Source organism: Sus scrofa, chromosome 14 (assembly GCF_000003025.6).
Source record: "Sus scrofa isolate TJ Tabasco breed Duroc chromosome 14, Sscrofa11.1, whole genome shotgun sequence".
Taxonomy (NCBI): Eukaryota; Metazoa; Chordata; class Mammalia; order Artiodactyla; family Suidae; genus Sus; species Sus scrofa.
The window spans coordinates 22,409,515-22,428,020 of NC_010456.5; the positions used below are offsets into that span (position 1 = coordinate 22,409,515).

Genomic DNA, 18,506 nt, shown 5'->3' on the forward strand with positions numbered 1-18,506 from the left:
CATGATCACTAGTCTGGTCAGGAAGCGTTCTTCCTCTGCACAACTCCTAATTGCCTTCCAGGAGCCCAGCCTCTTCTGAAGTGGGATTTATTTAGCAAATCTTCCACCAGACTCTTGAATTGTTTCTAGATTTTCATGGGAGCAAATGCCAAAATATTTCTCTTTCTGCCGAAGGCTTTTGCATGAGTGTAGGCATAAGCTTTGATGTCAGAGAATTTTTACCCTGACCAGCCTTTTAAAACCAACTTGGGGAGTTCTCTGGTGGCTTGGTAGATTAAGGATTTGCCATTGTCACTGCTGTGGCATGGGTCAGTCCCTGACCGGGGAAACTCTGAATGCCAAAGGAGAACAAAAAAACAAAACCCAACCAACGTGAACTCTTCCTGGTCTCATCTCTAGAGCTTCTTCCCTGCTTGATGTGCCAAACAAGTAATACAGCTAAACTGCGTGGGATGAGGTCAGCGTCCCGCCAAGACGATGGCAGCTCAGCAGTTTCTCCTGCGTAGCTGACCAGGGTGAAGGAGAACCCGCCCTCTAGACCCCAGGATTGTGAAGTCCTCTCCACCTTGCGCAGGGTTGCGAGCCCAGGATGCTGGGGGTCGTCCCAGCATGGGATCTGCAGGGTCCTCTGCGGAGAGGCCCTCTCCTTGAAGGCACCCCTCTCCCAGGGGCCAGGCTGAGTGTGGGGATCTTGACCAGCAACATGAGGGCCTGGAGTGTTCGCTGCATAGGCTGTGAGCCCAGCTGGGCTTTGACTCTGCAGCGCACCAGGGCGATGGCGTGGGGTTACTCCAGGGTCAAAGCTTCCTCCTACAGCAGGGGGTGGGGGTCGTGGCGCCCTCTCCACTACAGCTCATGGCCCCCAGGATCCCAGCTCCACTCCATCCGGGGCCTGAGGGCATGCAGAGCCAGTCCTGATGGCGCCTCAAATTCCCCTCATTCCACCCCCTGGACTCTTGACCAGATCCCTGGATTCCACGGACCCCCAGAACCTCTTGACTCACAAAGAACCAAAACCACAAGAACCCCCATAAATACAGGCAGATCTCCAGACACCCCCACCTATGTAGGGAATCCAGGGGTGGCGGGGCACAGGTCCAGGTCGTGGGGTGGGGCCATTGCAGGGATTGGCTGAGGCCTCGATACTTTGTAGCTTCATCGCATTCGCTGCTGCCTGCCAGGAGGTGTTGGGGGAACACAAGCACACCAAGCAAGGAAGGCTGAGCTGGACCTGCGCCTATTGAGAGAGTCCCAGGGGTATCCAGGTAAAGGTGAGTGAATTGGGGAGCATCTGGGAGGAGGTGAGAATGGGGGCGTCCAAGCCAGAGTGATTGAGTCAGGGGTGCTGGGTGGGCAGCCTGGGAGCTATCTCGGAGCCATGATAAACGAAAGATACCAGGCACAGGGCACCGTATACCCCGTGATACCACGAAAGATAACAGGGACGCAGGGCCACAGCCGGGCAGAGGGTGTCAAGCAGGACGTGCAGCAAAGCCCCCTGCCCGCTCCATCCCCTCAGTGTTTGGGGTGCCCCCAGAAACCACTTCCTCCCAGAACTCCAGGACTTATCCTCGTGAATGCGGCCCTTAGCCCCCTTCCCGCCCTTCCTGGATCTGGGAGGATAGTGGGCGCTGGAGGAAACCCGGGGTCCCTCGAGGGATTGGAGGTCAGGGGTCTCCGGCTAATCACGACAGGAAGAAAGCAGGGCTCTGGGGCGGGACCTGGTGAGAAGACACTATCGTTGGTGACAAGACAAGTGACAAGACACTAAGCCTGAAAGGGGCAGCACAGAGAAGAGCATGGCCCTTGGTGGGCGTCCTGGAGGCGGTGCAGGGCAGAAAGAGCTGGAAACAGGCCAGACCCTCCACCAGGAGCACAGGAACTCTCTGCAGATCCTCATACCCTGCGAGGAAAACAAGTTGGCAGCATCTCCTGAGCCTCGCTTCCAGGAGTGTGTTCCACGGAAGGATGGGCAGCTGTGAACACAGGCCTGAAGGTTAATGTCTGACAAAGTGACCACGCGCGCAAGCTGCCTGAACGCCCTGGGCTGGGGAGGTGCTGCCTCGAGTTAGGGCCGCTTCCTTCCCCGGGTACTTCGGGTACTTCACTGGGCCCCACAGAGACTAGGATTTGTGTCTGCGGCGCCTCTCTGCTGTGAAAACTTCATCTTTGTTTACACAGTTTGTACAAAAGAAATTCAAAAGCATCCATCCAGGTCACTGGAGCTCTTCGTTTTTTGTGGGGGCTGGGAGGACAGAGTGGATAGAAGACAGCAGAGGGGGCTTTGGGGCTTAAAGATCAGTGGCAGCCCCCACACCATAACTTCCCCCCCAAAACACACCCCCTTCTGCCGCAGCCAGCCAGCCTGCCAGGACCCTGACCCTCTGGCCTTTACAAGTCACCTTGACTCTCTCAGCCTCTGTCCTCACCTGGCTGCAGGGCTGTGAGTGCTGGGCCAGCGAGGTGGGCCCGTGTTCATCCCTTTGTGCAGGTTCTTCTCTCCCGCCTTTCTATCCTTCCTTTTTTCTATCCTTCTTCCCTTCCCTTTCTTCTTTGATTAATTGGTTGGATTAGGGCAACCTTAAAATCTTTGTGGTTTTCAAAAATGGTTTTTTTTTTTCCAAAATTAAAATAGTTAAAACCAAATTAAAAAAAAAAAATGGGAGTTCCTGTCATGGCGCAGTGGAAACGAATCCAACTAGGAACCATGAGGTTGTAGGTTCAATCCCTGCCCTCGCTCAGTGGGTTAAGGATCCGCCATTGCCGTGAGCTGCAGTGTAGGTTGCAGACTCAGCTTGGATCTGGCATTGCTGTGGCTCTAGTGTAGGCCGGCGGCTACAGCTCCAATTGGACCCCTAGCCTGGGAACCTCCATATGCTGCGGGTGCAGCCCTAAAAGGAAAAAAGACCAAAAAAATTTTTTGCTGATCCTTCCCCAGTGGCCCCTTGACTCCCCTTCCCAGGAGTGTAAAGGTCGTCTGCCCACCTGCTCTGAGAGGCCTTGACCTTCATCTGGCAGATGCTGGGGGAATCTGACACCCCAATTCAGGGGGCCCTGCACCACTGAGCCCGGGGAAGGAGCAAAAGGAACTCAGTAACAGAGTGTGTGAGAAGTGGGGTGTGGGGGTGCAAGAGGGGAGGAGATGGGGCCCCCTGGGAAACAGACAGGAAGGTCCTGAGGCCGGAGGTGAACTCTTGCAGCAATATCACCCAGCTGGGTCTTGGTGCACAGCCAAGGTCTGGATTGTTTGGGGACTAAAAGGGACCTGGCAGGCACTTCTCTCCTCATTCGCAGGAGGACCTGTGGCAGGAGAGGCCCCGCCGTGTAGGTCTGAGGACTGATGGGCAGTCAGCCCGTGGTCAGTGTGGGCCATGGTCCTGACTGTCCTCTTGTTTGCAGGGGCCACCTACCCGACCAAGGATGCAGAGCTTCCTGCAGCTGCTGAGGGGCAGCGGGGGCGCTGGCCCGCCCTTGGCGGAGCTGGTGACCCTCGCAGGCAGGCTGTGCCGGGACCTCCAGGACGACCCCGAGCAGGTGCAGCCTTTGGTCTCAGCCGTGCTGGACAGCCAGCTCCGCCTGTACCTCCTGGACCACGCGGACGTGGCCCTGGTATGTGCCCGCGCGCTGGCCCAGCAGGAGCAGCACCAGGCCGCCTGCCGGCTGCTGGAGGTAGGACTGGGGCTCAGGGGGTGCGGAAAGAGGGGCAGCAGCCACTACCATCCCCAGCCCCATGGAGATGCCCAGAAGTCAGCAAGGCCTTGGGAAGGGGGCCTCTAAACCAAGCCGGGATGACAAGCTCTCGTGGCACTAAGTTCCAAGTCATTTGGTAACCTAAGAGCAAACTATCCCGTTGTTACATCCCAGTGGTCCTGGAATAGTGGTCCTGGCTGGGAGAGTTGGTGTCTCAATTAGCCAAGACAGTCAGAGAGACCCAAGGTCTCAGTCCCTCATCTGGGGGTCTGCATTCAGGATCTCTGAAACCACAAGTATCTTTGTCACTCCTCTGGTGGCACCTTGAACCTCAACTCACTTGACATCAAAGCCTGAGTCGCACTGGTGTGAAGCTGTTTTGGGTCTTTATTTATCCACTTAATGTCCGGCGATACCTAAATACAGGATGTTACTTGCCTCAGATGACACTGGGGTAGGGTCAAGTAAGGTAGCAACGCCTGGGTTACTACCTAAAACCTGAGAAATTCTTTTTTTTGTTTGTTTGTTTGTTCGTTTGTTTTCTTTTTTTTTTAATTTATTTATTTATTTATTTTTTCCCACTGTACAGCAAGGGGGTCAGGTTATCCTTACATGTATACATTACAATTACAGTTTTTCCCCTTAGCTATTTCTTGGGCCACTCCCGTGGCATATGGAGATTCCCAGGCTAGGGGTCGAATCGGAGCTGTAGCCACCGGCCTATGCCAGAGCCACAGCAACGCGGGATCCGAGCCGCATCTGCAACCTATATCACAGCTCCCGGCAACGACGGATGGTTAACCCACTGAGCAAGGGCAGGGACCGAACCCGCAACCTCATGGTTCTAGTCGGATTCGTTAACCACTGCGCCACGACGGGAACTCCTAAAACCTGAGAAATTCTGAATTCCAAAATACAGCTGGCTCGGAGGGCTTCAGGAAGAGGTCTGGGGGCCTGGCTTCCCCTTTACACTCCATATTACAGTCCATGCATCATTCACTGCGCGTTGACCTTCAAGATACTCAGTTCTTCCCAGTTCTGTGTCCCTCCCTCCCCCAAGCCCTGTGGACGCCACAGAGCTTTGTCTTTTGCCCTTTGCACAAGCCGTTCCCTCTGCCAGAGGCCAGAGCCTGCTCTTGGGGTAGCTAGTGCCTTCCTACCCATCTGGTTTCTGCGTCAGTGTCACCCCGTCTAGCCAGTGCCTCCTTTGTTCTCGGGGGTGGCCTCTTCCCCCGTTCATAAGGAGAAAAACCAATTTATTGGTCCATCTGGGTTCTGTCAGGCTCCCCTCCGGCACTGCAGGTGCCAGGGGTGGGGGTGCCTGAGTCCTGCTCATTAGAGGATCCCCCACACCCAAGAGAACACCTGGGACTTAAGGGGGCTCAGGGTTCCAATATGGGGGAATGAAAGGTGAGCACACGGCGCTGTAACAGCTGCTGGGAGGAGAGTCAGTGGCAAAGTGTGTGCATGACGCGGGTGATGGACATCTCCCATCTCTCAGTCAGGATGCTCCAGAGATGCCTCTGAAGGGGGATGTGTTCTGAGACCTGAGAGGGATGAAAGGAAAGGACGTTTCCTGCCAAGGGCCACTCCTGCGGTGGGAAGGTCCCCCTTGTCCCCCGGGTTCCCTGGTGGTTGTGTCCTAGGACCCTGCCTGCCTCCTGGCGGGACCTGTGGCCTCTGCCCAGGAAAATGGGCAAATGGGCTTTTCTGACACTTGAAGAGAAAGCTAAAGGATTCTTGCACCTCCCTCGCCGGGATGGGCCTGAGAACACTGGGGTGAAAGGTGAGAACTACACCCTGGCCACAGGGGCTGCATTGGAGGCTGGCCCGCACCCCGTGTCCTTGGCCGTGTCCAGAGTCTGCTTATGTGCCCACCTCACGCTGGCTTGTAGCTGTCACTGGCACAGACGGGGAGCCCTTATCCCCTGGGCTCAGAAATGTGCTCGCTGAGCCCCAGGGCCCATGGGACTGGTGGGAGGGAAGGGTCTTCCAGCAAGGGGCGGAGTGGGGGTCAAGCCTTTGGCTGCACACCTGCCCTGCATTTCTGCCCAGCCTCTTGTGTGCGGTGGCCACGGGCGGGTCACTGACCTGAGCTCCTCACCTCTGGGGTGTGACAGGGAGCTGCACCCACTCGTGGTCCGTGTGGTACGTGGCCCAGGGGACAGGAGCCAGGCCTCTGGGCTCAGCCAGCTCTCGTCCTCAGGGGTGCCGGGTGCCTGGGGGCAGCGCTGAGCTGGTGCGGCTCTGGAACGACATCCACTACCAGCTGCTCAGGAAGAGGCTCGGTGTGGCTGAGCTAACACCGGTGCAGAAGTTCCGCTGCAGAAAGAGGTACGGACCTCCCCAGGGCCTGGCCATCCAGCCCACAGAAAGGCTGAAGACAGTAGAGGCAGGAGGTCAGGAGAGGAGAAGGCGGATGAGCAGTGATGTCAGAGGGTCATGGGCTCCAGGTCGACCAGGGCGGGACACCGAGCTGCACCACCTCCTGCTCGGCCGGCTGGCTCCATGTGCCCCCCTGTGCCTGTGCCTGTGCCTGCAGGGCAAGGACAGGCTGCCTTCCCAGGAGCCGGGGCCCAAGAGCCAGGACCTGCAGGGAGGGAGTCAGAGGGCAGGCACCCTGCCCTCGCTCTCCACCAGGGGGAGGGGTGCCCTGGAGGCCGGGCCTGATCCCAGCACAACCCCTCAGGGCTGAGGGACCTTTTAAAGAAAAGATAAAGAGGAAGGTGCCACCCGCACCCCATGAGGTACTGAGGTGCTTAGAAGTTTGTCTGGCACAGGACAGCTGCTGAGCGATGTTAATAATAATCGCCACCAGGCCATTAGCAGCACGAAGTAAACACTCGAGCTCCTAGTTGTCATCTGTACCACCTTCACCATTCTCGGATGACCACGAGGTACAGGAAGGGCAGTTGCTTGGCCAAGGTTACTTGTTAGAGAGATGCAGAGGCAGGATTTTTTTTTCGTTTGCTTGCTTTTTAGGGCTGCCCCCTTGGCATATGGACGCTCCCAGGCTAGGGGTCAAATCAGAGCTCCCGCTGCAGGCCTACACCACAGCCACAGCAACCCTAGATCCAAGCCACATCTGCAACCTTGTGGGGAGGCCATATCCTTAGTATCCATGAGGATGCGGGTTCAGACCTGCCAGCGTTTGAACCCACATCCTCGTGGATACTGGTCAGGTTTGTAACCTGCTGAGCCACAACGGGAACTCCCACGAGACCTTTTGTTCTTGATCTTGGGTGTTCCCCAAGGGGAAGGGCCACAGGCCTGGCTCTGGGCTCCCGACAGCCCAAGTGACTGACTGCTGAGCCAGGGGCCTGGCTGGTGGAAGAAGAGAAGGATTCCTTTTGGATAGGACAGATTTCTTCTCACGGTGCCCGCCAGGCTATCCTCAGACCTGGCACTTGACCCCCCTTGAGGTCTTCAGGGATGCAGCACATCCTCCCCTGGAGCTTCTGAGAGCCACCAGAGGCAGGGGCAGCAGAGACAACGCTGTGGGGACCAGCCTGCAGTGCTTGTGAAGAGGCCCCTGGGTGCTGGGTGCTGCCACAGGCCCTGGGTCCCTGCTCTCGCGGAGCTGCCCGAGGGTGTGGACAATGAACAGTAGACCAGGAAACCAAGCAGATCCCAGAAAACAGGGCAAGGAGTGTGGACAGACGCGCTCAGTAGTGGGCATTGGCCGTTGGTGTGGTGGGGGCTGCCGCACAGGCCCGAGGAGCCTTGCAGAGGCCTGAGCTCGGGGACAATGTTGTCTGGGCATAAGGAGGGTGACGTTGGCATTAGAGCAGATGGTCAGTGCAGGAGCAGAGGCAGGAGGTTCTTGGAGTTCCTGGGAGTGGCCGTGGCCTGAGAAATGGTTGTGTCAGGATAGATTTTGGAGGACTTGCTGGCAGTGTGGATGTGTTGGAGGTGAAGAGATTAAAGCCAGGCTCTAGGGCTCTTGGCCTGATTGGCTGAAATGCGTTGGTCACTCACTGGGAGGCAGAGGACAGGCTGGGGGAAGATACCGGGAGCGGGGGGATCCAGCTCCACTGGGATGTGTGAGGTACGTTTTTTAAGTTCATGGGGATTCGTTCAGAGGGCCTTTGGATATCAGATCTTGTACAGATAGGTGCTTTTTTTTTTTTATGTCACCTTTTCTTTTGGAAAAATACCAGTATGCACCCGGTAAAGAGACTAGTATAACCAGCCTCAATACCCTCATCGTCCAGGTTCAGCAGTCATGGGCACTGGTCAGTGAGTGGCACTGGAAACCCCAGGGGCAGGGGAGTGTGGAGTGTGGGCCGAGGCAACACCGGCTCCTGCCCTGTTCAGGGGACAGACCCAAGGAGCACAGCACCGAGCGTGGAGCAGGGTGGCCAGTGAGAGGAGAGCAAGGGGGCACAAGAGGTGCATCCAGAAGAAGGGGGTCTGTAACCACCTCTTCCCTGTCCCCATCCAGGAACCCCCCTCCCGCCTCCCTCTGCCCTGAGGGCCTCAAGAGCCGCAACTTCCCCAGAGAAGTTCGCCAGAAGCTGCAGGACTTTGCCTCGGGCGTGAGCACCAACCCCAGCAAGGCTGAGCGGGTAAGAACAGAGTTTAGCCAGGCCAGGCAACGCTCCCCTTGGCTGACCCTCCCTGTCCTTGGGGGACACCCACCCTTCCGGGACATGCACCCTTGGGGGACTCCCACTCTTGGGGGAACGCCCATATTTGACACCATCAGGCTTAGAGGCCTGACCTGCACCCTTTGCCACACCTCCCCACCTCCCTGGTGGCCCGTCTGCAGGGCGCTGGTCGTCTCTCCCTCTCCTGAACTCTGTGGGGACCGTGCTCCTTGGCTGGCGGCCCACGAACGTCCAGCCTGCACACATGGGTGGTTTGGTTTCCTCATGGGGATCTTCATAGTGTGTCACCCACTGCGGCTTCAAGAGATACCCACTGAGCCCTCACTGCCTCCAGGGCTCCAGCAGGCAGGATGAAGGGTGATCTCCCTGGGAGTAGGCAGAGGGCATAGGACTGAGAGGACTACAGCTCAGAAAGCCCCCGTGCTCACGTCGCTCCGGTCGACTCAGTTGGATTCTCCAGTGATCGCCCGGCTCCTTCTCTTGGTCCAGTCGCCTGGCCTCTCCCTTTGACCGCCCAGCTTCTGCCCTCCCCGTCCAATCAGCTGGACTCTCCCGGTGATAGCCCCTCCCCTTCTCTTTACGCTTCCAATCAGCTGGGCCCTCCCAGAGGGCCCTGCTGTGGCAGGTGGCAGTGGCTGGGATCAGGCCGCTGAGGAGGGACAGGTGTCTGGTCGCGGGTCAGGCGTGGCCGGTGTTCTCTCAGCCCGGGCAGGCGGGCAGTGTCTTGACAGAGCCTCGGGGAAGGTCCTGCTCGGCAGCCCTGCCCGCGGCTCCGTCTCTGGATGGTCGAAGGCGGGGCGGCGGCCTGAGGGAGGAATGGGGCTTGGTGTCTGGGCCGCCTGGTGTGTAGGTCCTGGCTCCGGAGCGGGCTGGGCTAGCGGCGCGTTGTTTCGGGGCAGGAGGACCTGGCCTTGGAGACGCGCTTGACCACCGAGCAGGTCTACAACTGGTTTGCCAATTACCGGCGGCGCCAGAGGGCCCTTGCACAGCGCGGGGCGCCGGCACAGGAAGCAGCCAAGGACCCGAGGGCGAAGGAAGCGGGTTCCCAGCCTGCAGACCACCCCCACCTTGGCCTTGGGAGCTTGGACAGGCCTCAGGGCTCAGGTGAGTGGCCCCTCGCACTAAGCCTGTGTCCAGGGCTAGGCCCAGGTAGGGTCACCGGTCACAGAACCACTCACCGCCCCCCACCCTCCACCCCACTCCCCAGTCTGCAAATTCAGGACTTCACCCTGTAGGAAGCGAGGTCCCTGAAGCTGAGGCTAAGCCCAGGTGGGGCTGCAGCAGGGATTTGCGGTTAGCAGTTACTCTGTGACCAGGGCCAGGGGTCAGTGCACAGTGAGCTGAGCACCAGAATTCAAGGTGTGGTGGGTTGGTAATTACCGGTTGCTGTTCAGACAGAGACAGATCAAAGCACAAAGCACACTGGGTGGCGCCCTTTCCCAGGAGGCTGGCTGCTCCTAACCTGCTGGGCAAGAGGCTGCCACTTGGAGCATCCCCCAGCCTCCCCTCCTGTCTCTTCGGCTTGCAGCACCACCTGAGGAAAGTGGGCCTGTCCAGACCCAGCAGACCCCTCAAGAGCCATGGAAGCCGCTGGTCCTGAGCCCAGATTTCTCCAGAGAGGAGGCTGTGCCAATGTCACTGGCCCCCAGGTACGGCCATCCACCTAGGCCATGGGACCATCTCCCTGGTCCGCTCCCTGTCCTCAGGGGCAGCCAGGCCTGGAGTGGGTGTGGGAATGCCTGCCGACCAGGCACTGGGACCAGGTCAGTGATGGCTGAGAGCAGGGAGAGCAGTGACCGGCAAGGCGCCCAGGTCAGGGACCCCACACTTGCTCCCTGGAGCCTGACTCGCAGCCTGACTGTGAAGCCATTTTGGAGAATGGGGCAACGACCCAGCAGAAAGGAAGAAAACCACGCAGACCGGCCTCCTAAAGGCAAACCTGCCGACCTCATGGTTTCTCTCTAGCTTTGGGTGTGGCTGGTATTTCATTGAATTAGGCTTAGCCACGTTTCTTGAGTTCCTACTGCGGATCAGGCACTGTCCAGGCCCTCTCCCTCAGCCTGTTGCTCCTCCCAGCATGCTGTACCAACTGCCCTGAGGATGAGGAGGGTGAGGGCCGCCAGCAACACCAGCCGTCAGAGCAACCGTCAGTGGAACCATCCAGCTGTGCCCCCCTCTTCCATTTACCCTTATGTCATCAACACCTCTCATGACACTGCCTGGGCTGGCACTTCACATCCAGGCCGTCACTGCCAGTTGTGACCTCAGGCAGGTTCCATGATGTCTTGGTGTCGTGATTTTTCTCATCTGTGTCATGGGAGAGTGATCGGACCTGCCATGCAGGTTGTTGCACAGATGATGGGGGTGGGCAGTTATTAACCGGTGGTCAGGAGCACCATCTGAGACCAGTGAGCATTTGTGGAATAGTCATTCTTTCTTATGACGATTTTCAATTTGTTTTGTCTTTGTTTATGGCTGCACCTGTGGCACATGAAGGTTCCCAGGCTGGGGGTTGAATTCTAGCTACCGCTGCCTGCCTATGCCACAGCCACAACAATGCAGGATCAGACCCCTGTCTGCAACCTACACCACAGCTCACAGCAGTACCCTGACCTTAACCTGATGAGTGAGGCCAGGGATCAAACCTGCATCTTCATGGATCTTAGTTGGCCTCGTTACCACTGAGCCCCCATGGGAACTCCTGTTGATGGTCATTCTTTAGATTTTAAACTACTGCCTAATATTCCTTTAAGTCCACCTCATCTAGTCACTCAACTGTTAGGCTCTTCTTACTCACGTTTAGCTTCCAGTGCTGTGCAGCAGTGCTTCATTGAAGGCCCTTGGAAACAAACCGGTAGTGTCTCAGGTTTGCAGCAGTTGTATGTTTGTGTCCTTGGAACCCTAGCAACCCCTGGGAGCACTGTGAAGGCAGTGCGACTGGGCCCCTGGTGGATTCCACGGCCATCGGTGGCTGAGTTGAGTTGGGAGCCCAAATTCCTGAGGTGGGCTGGAATCTCCTCCCAGGCCCCCGACCTCAGCCTGATGCGGGAGGGACCTCTGCCCACCGGGGGATGGTGTTCGCTGTGTTTCCAGGTCTCTGCAGCCTGGTGAGATGTACCCGGAGGGGCCTGGCTTCCATCTGGCCGCTGTCCCCCCTGTCTGCCCTGGCCTTGGACTCTGCCCTCTGGCTGCGGGCAGTGACGTGCTGGACCCCTCACTGGCCGCCCCCGAGTCCTGGCTGATGTCCCTCGCACTGGTGTCCTCCAAGGAAGTTTCCTTCCAGACCGGGCAGCTGGTCCACGATCCCGGGCTGAACTTCACCACACACCCTCCTGACGCTGCTGTGGCCACTCCTGCCGCTCTGGGTGAGCCCAGCCCCACGGGTGGGTCATTCCAGACAGACCTCGTGTCTCTCTGTCAAATGCTGCACCTGTTTGTGTCTCAAGGGCCAGGACTTTCAGCTTGACTCTCGTGTCTTTGATTAGACCCTAAACTGGTACAGCTGCAACAGAGGCTCTTCCCACAAACAGCCCAGAAATTTCTCACTTATTTTTGTTTGCAAAAGAAAATGTGCACATGACCCCCCCCCAAAAAAAAAGGTATTGAGGAAAGAGTTAAAATGCAGCCAACTGGCTGCCACCCCTACACTCTGCACGCCAGTCCCCATAACTACCTTGTCCCCATCTGCTGCAGCAGAGGAGGGCAGAGCAGCTCAGACCCCTACTGCTCCTCCGCTCTTGTCCTACTTTCTTCTTAGTTCTAATTGTAGCTATAAATTCCTTTAAAGGGTATGCATTCACGTATGTATTTTGCCCACCAAGCACCACAGAATCTTGTGACATCCCAGCTTGTCCCCTAAATTTCTTAGTCTTCTGTGGTTATATACGTTGTCCTGGAGTTTCTCGTTGTCTTCTTTTCCCTTATGTTGCCTGCTTTTGCAGAAGTCTGGGCTTCTGCCAGTGTTTCAAGGGATGCCTCTGAAGACTGGCTGCTGGGAGCTGCCCTCCCTGTTCCCATCCGAGGGCTGCCCCCTAGGCCTGGGTGGAGCCGTCCTCCCAGGGCCTTCCTTTCATTGCTTCCCTGGGTTTGCCTCAGTGTTTCCTGAGTGGCAGGTCTTGTTCTTTCTGTCTTGACTCTCCTTGTGCTAGAGAAAGTCTTCAGTTAACTTTACAAGAAACGGTGCCTTTGAGGTAAATTTTCTGCTTCCAGGCATCTCCTGACATTGTCTTTCATCTGCCTCACATTTGATTAACAGCTTGTCAGGGACAGAATTCTGAGTTTAACTTTTTCCCTTAGAAAATTCTAAGCAAGATACCATTGCAGCGTTCAGTGTTGACCTTTCAAGTAAGAATGTCCTTCTGATGTTTATGTACTTTTCCTTTCTTGGAGCTTTTTGCTTTTTAAGTCTTGGTGTTTCTGCACTTGCACAATGATGGCCGTAGGTCTGAGTCTCTTGCATTCACTTTGTTGTTAAGCCTTTCAACTTAAGGAACCAGAGAACAAGTTCTTCTTTAAGCTCTGGGCATTTTTTGGATTATTCTTTGATAATTTCCTGCCTGCAGTTCTCTCTTTAGAGCACAGATGTTACTTGGATGTTGGAAATCCTGAAGCAGTCTCCCCAGATGCTTGCCTTTCAAAAGATACTTTTTCCTTGTATGTGCTTTTGTCTGAAAATCCGTCTTCTGATCTTTTCTTTTCTTTTGTTGGCTACTTCTGCAGCACGTGGAAGTTCCTGGGCCAGGGATCAAGGCTGCATCATAGCTGCTACCAGAGCTGCTGCAGGGACAAGGCAGAATCCTTAAACCACTGCACCACAAGGGAACTTCGTGATGATTTATTTTGTTGTTTATATTAAGAGAACTCCAAGCTGTCTCTTCTCATATCTGATGTCCTTCCTTCTTACATCCTGTTAGTTTTTATAGGTCTGATATCTTGTGTTTCTCTGAGGATCCGAATTAGCAACTTCAGAAAACTCACTTTGTGGCTTGATGGGAGGGAATGTTGGGATCATGGAACGATCATGGAGGAGAAGGAGCCTGAAACAGGGAGAGCCCAGAGAATCATTTGTGTGAGGCAGCTTTTCTGTCTGATCAGATCTGTCTGTCCTTCCCAAGACTCCCCTTTGCGTGTCCTTCTTACTCATGAGGCTGAGTCAGGGGGGCAGTGACCACCCTCAGGCTGGGATGAGGGAGCTGGTCTGCACACCGTGTCCAGCACACGGGAGGGCGCTGTCCTCTGGGGATGGGCGAGCTCCCAGCTCACCGCCTGAACCCAGGATGCCACCTGGCTTTCCTTCTGTCCCAGGGAGCTCCTCAGGGTCCTTGGCCCCCACCAACGCCCCGCGTCCCCTCAGACACCCCAGCACCGTGGGACCTGTGCCCTGTGTCTGCAGAAGGTGGACGCCTCCCACCTGCCACGTCCCCTTCCCAGGACGTGCCCTTTGTTCTGGGCTTGGCGTTTGGATGTCTCTTCTCTTAGAGGAAGAGGGTATAACCACTGACCTAGAAGTGTTCAGAGTACCCCCATTTCATGGAGCTCAGAGGCCCTTGTAAGTTCTGCGGGAAAGAGGAAGCGGCAGAGAGTGGAGGTGGAATCGTGATGCACTCGGTTAGGGAGGATGGGCGGCCGGCAGACAGGAGGGAGGCTGTTGTGTGGGGTCTGAGTCAGGGACTCCTGCCAGTGCTCCCCCGGGATGGACTTAGGGCAGAAGCGGACCTTCCCTCTTAGTTCATTTTGCAGTCGGTCGCCCCAGGACTGGTCACGTCCACAGTGACTTGCCTTTGAGAGTGAAAGGCACCAAGAGATTTTCTGAAAGGTGTTAAGTAGACAGAATGGGCGAGGTAAGGAAGGGACACGTCACAGGCCAGTGAGGTCCTGCTGAAACCCCAGGCCAAGGCAGGGGCGGAGGGGGGGACTGCCCGGAGCAGGGGCCACAGCATCAAGTGAACCACAGGGCAGCCACTCAGGAAGTGACCCCGGGGTCTGTCCTCGGGATGGCAGCGGGGTGGGCAGATCTGGAGGCTGAGCCCTGGGCACGGGTCCAAGGTGACAGCGCAGATGTGATGTCTGCAGAGGTTGACCAGGTGGGTCTTTGGAAGCCTGGAGAGGCCACTGAGATCAACGGTGGTAGCTGTTCTTTGCTCAGGGAGGGAGCTGAGACCCTGGGCTGAAGGCTGCCCGTGGCCTCTCCACTGTCTGGGTTGTGCCACATGGGCCCTGGTCCCTTCTCCCAGCACTGGCTGTGCCTTTCCTCCTGTGCAGGATTGGCTGAGCCTCCCAGCGGCAGCCCCGCGAATGCGGGCCAAGAGGAGGGCCCTGGCACCCACGGTGGCCAGGCAGGAGGGCAGCCAGATGGCTTCCTGGTGACACAGCCCCCATTGCAGGCGAGCGGCTTCCTGCTCACCCAGAGGTAAGCTGCAGAGCCGGGCGGGTGCCGCTTCCTTGGGCATGGAGGGGTCGTGTATGGTCGGTGGATTCTCCGCACCCAGCTGTGTGGTTCACGTCCTCTCCTAGGGTTTTCTGGAAACTGCAACACCCCTCCACCTGCCAAAAGAAGGTGGTAGTTTTTCCCTCAGACAGAAGAACGTCTGGAAGCATGGGCGGACTTGGGGGCATCCGTTCTGGAGACGGTGCCCGGGGCCTCAACGCTTCCCCACAGTCCCCCAGGGCCTTGGCAGCCCCTTCCGGGCATTTTTGTTCCCCGGACAGGGTCTGCTTTAGTTTCTGAGCAACATCAAGACCCCGGTTTTATATCCAAAGTGCAGTTTTCAACAGGACAGCCTAGTGCTGAGGCTGTGGCCGGGGCCCTGGGGGCCGTGACAGCTGCACTGACAGCCTCAGAGGAGGGCGAGGCAGGCCGGGGTCCTCAGGGGAGGGAATCTGCCACGGAGGCCGCAGGACTGGGCGCCCTGCGTTTGGGGCCTCTGTAACCTGGGAGCTGGGGGCCGTGTGCCCAGTGAGGGCGGAATTACAGGGAGACGTGGGAGAGAAGGGAGCAGCTCCCCAAGTCACAGGCTCTGTTCCTTGTGGGAACAGCCGGATGGTGCGAAGCTGCAGTGCACACCGGGGACTCACTTTTCCATCTATGCTGGGAGCCACGTGGGCAGAGCAGCCCCTCGGCCTCTCCTTGCATCTAGGCCTCCCCACCGGCCGACTCAGCCCTGGCCTCGATGCCCAGCCCATCTCTGCTCTGCCCTGACCGCCTGGTTCCTTTAGCAACAGCTTCCTTGGGGTGCAGTTGGCATAAGGGAAAGCCACGTGTTTCGATGGTGCAGATGAAAGGTTTCTGAGCGTGGCTTCCGTATCCCCACGAACTAGAACCAGGCTGCAGGTCCTGGGCCCCAAGACTGTTCCCACCCGCCTCCACCCCCGACCCCAGGACCAGGGCTCTGCCTTCTTTGGCTGTGCTTTTGAGAATGCCATCTCCATGACGTTCCAACAGCATCTGCTCCTGGAGTCAGCCTCCTTGTCCAGCCTGACCTCGTCAAAACCTGAGCCTCCTGTGTCTGGGCAGTGCCCTCCCCTTCACTGCTGCGCCCTGGTCCTCACCTGTTGGGGGGCATTGGGGGGGCTCCTGTTTCCGGCCTGCTAGGGTCCTTCGGGACACAGGCAGCCTGCACTTTTACCTTGGTGTCTCTGGTGCGTGTACACCCAGGAACGGAATGCCCAGAATCCCAGGCGGGTGAGGTCTGACTAAGAAACTGCAGGACCGGGGTCCCGAGTGGCTGCCCTTGACCCCCGCCCCCCTGCTCTGGTCCTAAGGGCCTCCTGATGCCTTTGCACTCGGCCTGCCCCTTCTTGAGACCTTCTCATCCTTCACATCTCACATCTCACATCTCTGCCCCCACCTTCCAACTGTGAGCCCCTCTAATGTCCTCGCTGCCCACCTGAGCCACCTGCTCCAGGTGTGGTCCAGGCCCCTCCAGCCCCCTGGGCACCTGAGGGCCCTGCGGGAGGGGGCTGTTCCTGATGAGCACGCAGCCCCGGGAAGGGCTTCTGACAGGCAGAGAGCTCTCAGGGCCTGTTGCTCAGGGTAGATGGTGGGACCCTAAGGAGCCTGTCCTGACCCATCCCTCTTCCAGCCCCCCAGAGCTGGCCCTGGCCCCGCCTGCCTTCGCCGGCCCCCTGCCCACCGTGGAGCTGAGCCAGCCCCTGCCTTCCAGCCAGGTGAGGCCTCCTGTGAGGTACAGGCTTTTCCTCCTAACTCCTGGTCCCTCAGCGTGTGCCTTTGGGGCGAAGAAAATGGGCAGAGGTGCAGTGGGGCAGGGATAGCTGGAGGATGGACCCCAGTGGCTCGAGGCCTGGGGCGGGTGTCATGGGGCAGGTTCTTCCTGAGGGCAGAGCCAGCAGGCGGTGCCTCGACTGTGACGTGCTGTTGGCTTTCCAGGTGCAGTGGCCCGACGCCCAGGCCTCCGATGACACCTTCTGGGGAGCCAGGATGCTCCTGGAGCTTTCAGGGGGCAGCCTGGGCTGAGCTGCCCTCTGGAGGCTGGCCGGTGCCCCAGGGGAGCAGGCGTGGACACCTGGCAGCACCCGTCACAGAGCTTGCTCCCTACTGAAGAAGGATGTCCCCAGGGTCCCCCGGGGGTGTCGCCGAGAAGCACTGAGAACTGCTGGGCCCCCTGGCCTGTTGAATGGTTTGGCGGGCAACTCCCCATATGGGAGGAAGCCTCTGAGAAAGGAGCCTGAGGTCGGAGGTCAGGGGTGGGGGGTCCTTGTGCTCAGGCAGCAGCAGTTCGCGGTCAGGCTCCCGGGCAGGCTGGGCAGTGGAGGCCGTGCTGCAGGGAGGAGGCTGCTGCTCTCCCTGCTGCCACCTGTCCTGTGACAAGGCCAGGCCTGTCTGTGGGCCTGGCGAGTGAGGAGTGGGTGGCCTTTGCCCTTTGTGTCTGAGGCTTCCGCACAGGCGCGCGGGCCTGGGGAGGGCCGGTCAAGGGCAGCTTCCCCTCTCGTTGGGATGTGTGGTGTTTGCCGAGCAGATGTTCTGACAGTTAAAGTAAAGGTTAATGTTCTGAGCTCCCCTTGGCTCACGTCACTGTCCCGGACGCCTGCCCGTCTCGGGCCTGGCCAGCGTTTCGCGGCGGGGGTGCGCTGAGCCCGCATCCCTGTGGCTGGACACTTGGACCCTTTCCAGCATCTGTGCTGTATGAGCAGCAGCGCGTGGGCACCAGTGCCCTCTGCCCTTCATCTGGGTTGTTTTGCTGCAGGAACAAGGAGTTGCCTGGAGGTGGGAGCAAAGGTGCCGAGCGCACCGGTGCCGGGGCCCGGGGGCTGCGACTCCCCTTTGTGGGTTGACTTGACCCCAGGGACCCTCATCTCTGGGAAGGGGCCCTTGACCCTCACCCCCCCCCCGTCGTGTTAGAGGACAGGGGTGACAGAGCAGGGAGCAAAGTCAGGTGTGCACTCGCTCAGGGCTGAGGGTCGGGGAGGCCGAGGACTGAGGGGCGCCTACAGGTAGCTGCTGGAGGATGGTGTGAGGGGCGGGCACTGAGAACCCGGGACACTGAGGAGACACGGGGGGCCTTTGTGCTCAGCACCCCCCAGGGGCTCTCAGCCACACTGCTTCCCTGCCCCACGTGCTGTCTCCACCGCCAGAACCCAGGGCACCGATGGGCCCTGCACTCGGATCATGACACACATTCTAGGTTCCCTAAAGCCCGGGCCTTTCCATCTTTGGAACCATTGAAAACTTCCAAACAGTCGAGAGGGGAATACAAAGACCTTCCTTGCTTTGAACCACTCGAGAATCGGTTCCTGCCCGAACCCCCGGTGTCCGTCGGACAAGGGATTCTGCACCCCACAGGGCCTCCATCAGACTCGGGAGACCAGTCCTGGTGCGTCCTAGTTGCCAGACCCCGAGAAAGTTGTTGGTGGTCCCAGCGATGCCCTGAACTGGGAGAGAATCCAGATCCACCCGCAGCACGAGCTGCACTTCCTTGACACGTCGTTCAGTGTCCCTCAGCTTGGAGTGGTCCCTAGTTCTTCCCGGACTCCGTGACCTTGACACTTGAGGGTCCCTCTGTGGCGTGTTCCCCAGCGTGGCCATGTGGAGGTTTCCTTGTACCTGGGCTGCGCATTTTGGAAGGTATGTCCCAGGCTGTGCGTGGGCCTTGCTGTGTCCCCCGGGCGGACATGAGTTTGTTCCAAGTCACTGATGGTGCCCACCTCGGTCTCCGGGTTAGGGCGCTGCCCCCCCAGACTTCCCCTCCG

At 58.2% G+C, this 18,506-nt stretch overlaps 1 protein-coding gene across 1 annotated transcript; it reads left to right on the plus strand.

The window, feature by feature from the left end:
* On the plus strand, positions 550–17,587 carry LOC100153205 (anomalous homeobox protein). Its single transcript, XM_021072905.1, has 9 exons — positions 550–1,271; positions 3,400–3,669; positions 5,897–6,024; positions 8,135–8,258; positions 9,200–9,404; positions 9,829–9,949; positions 14,581–14,709; positions 16,382–16,466; positions 16,687–17,587. The coding sequence occupies exons 2-9, from the start codon at positions 3,421–3,423 to the stop codon at positions 16,771–16,773; spliced, it is 1,128 nt and encodes a 375-aa protein (XP_020928564.1). The 5' UTR covers positions 550–1,271; positions 3,400–3,420; the 3' UTR covers positions 16,774–17,587.

Coding starts and splice junctions, on each gene's coding strand:
- LOC100153205 (XM_021072905.1), top strand. CDS start 3,421: ATGCAGAGCTTCCTGCAGCTGCTGAGGGGCAGCGGGGGCGCTGGCCCG. Junction 6,025..8,134: donor AAGTTCCGCTGCAGAAAGAG/GTACGGACCTCC, acceptor GTCCCCATCCAG/GAACCCCCCTCCCGCCTCCC. Junction 16,467..16,686: donor AGCCCCTGCCTTCCAGCCAG/GTGAGGCCTCCT, acceptor TTGGCTTTCCAG/GTGCAGTGGCCCGACGCCCA.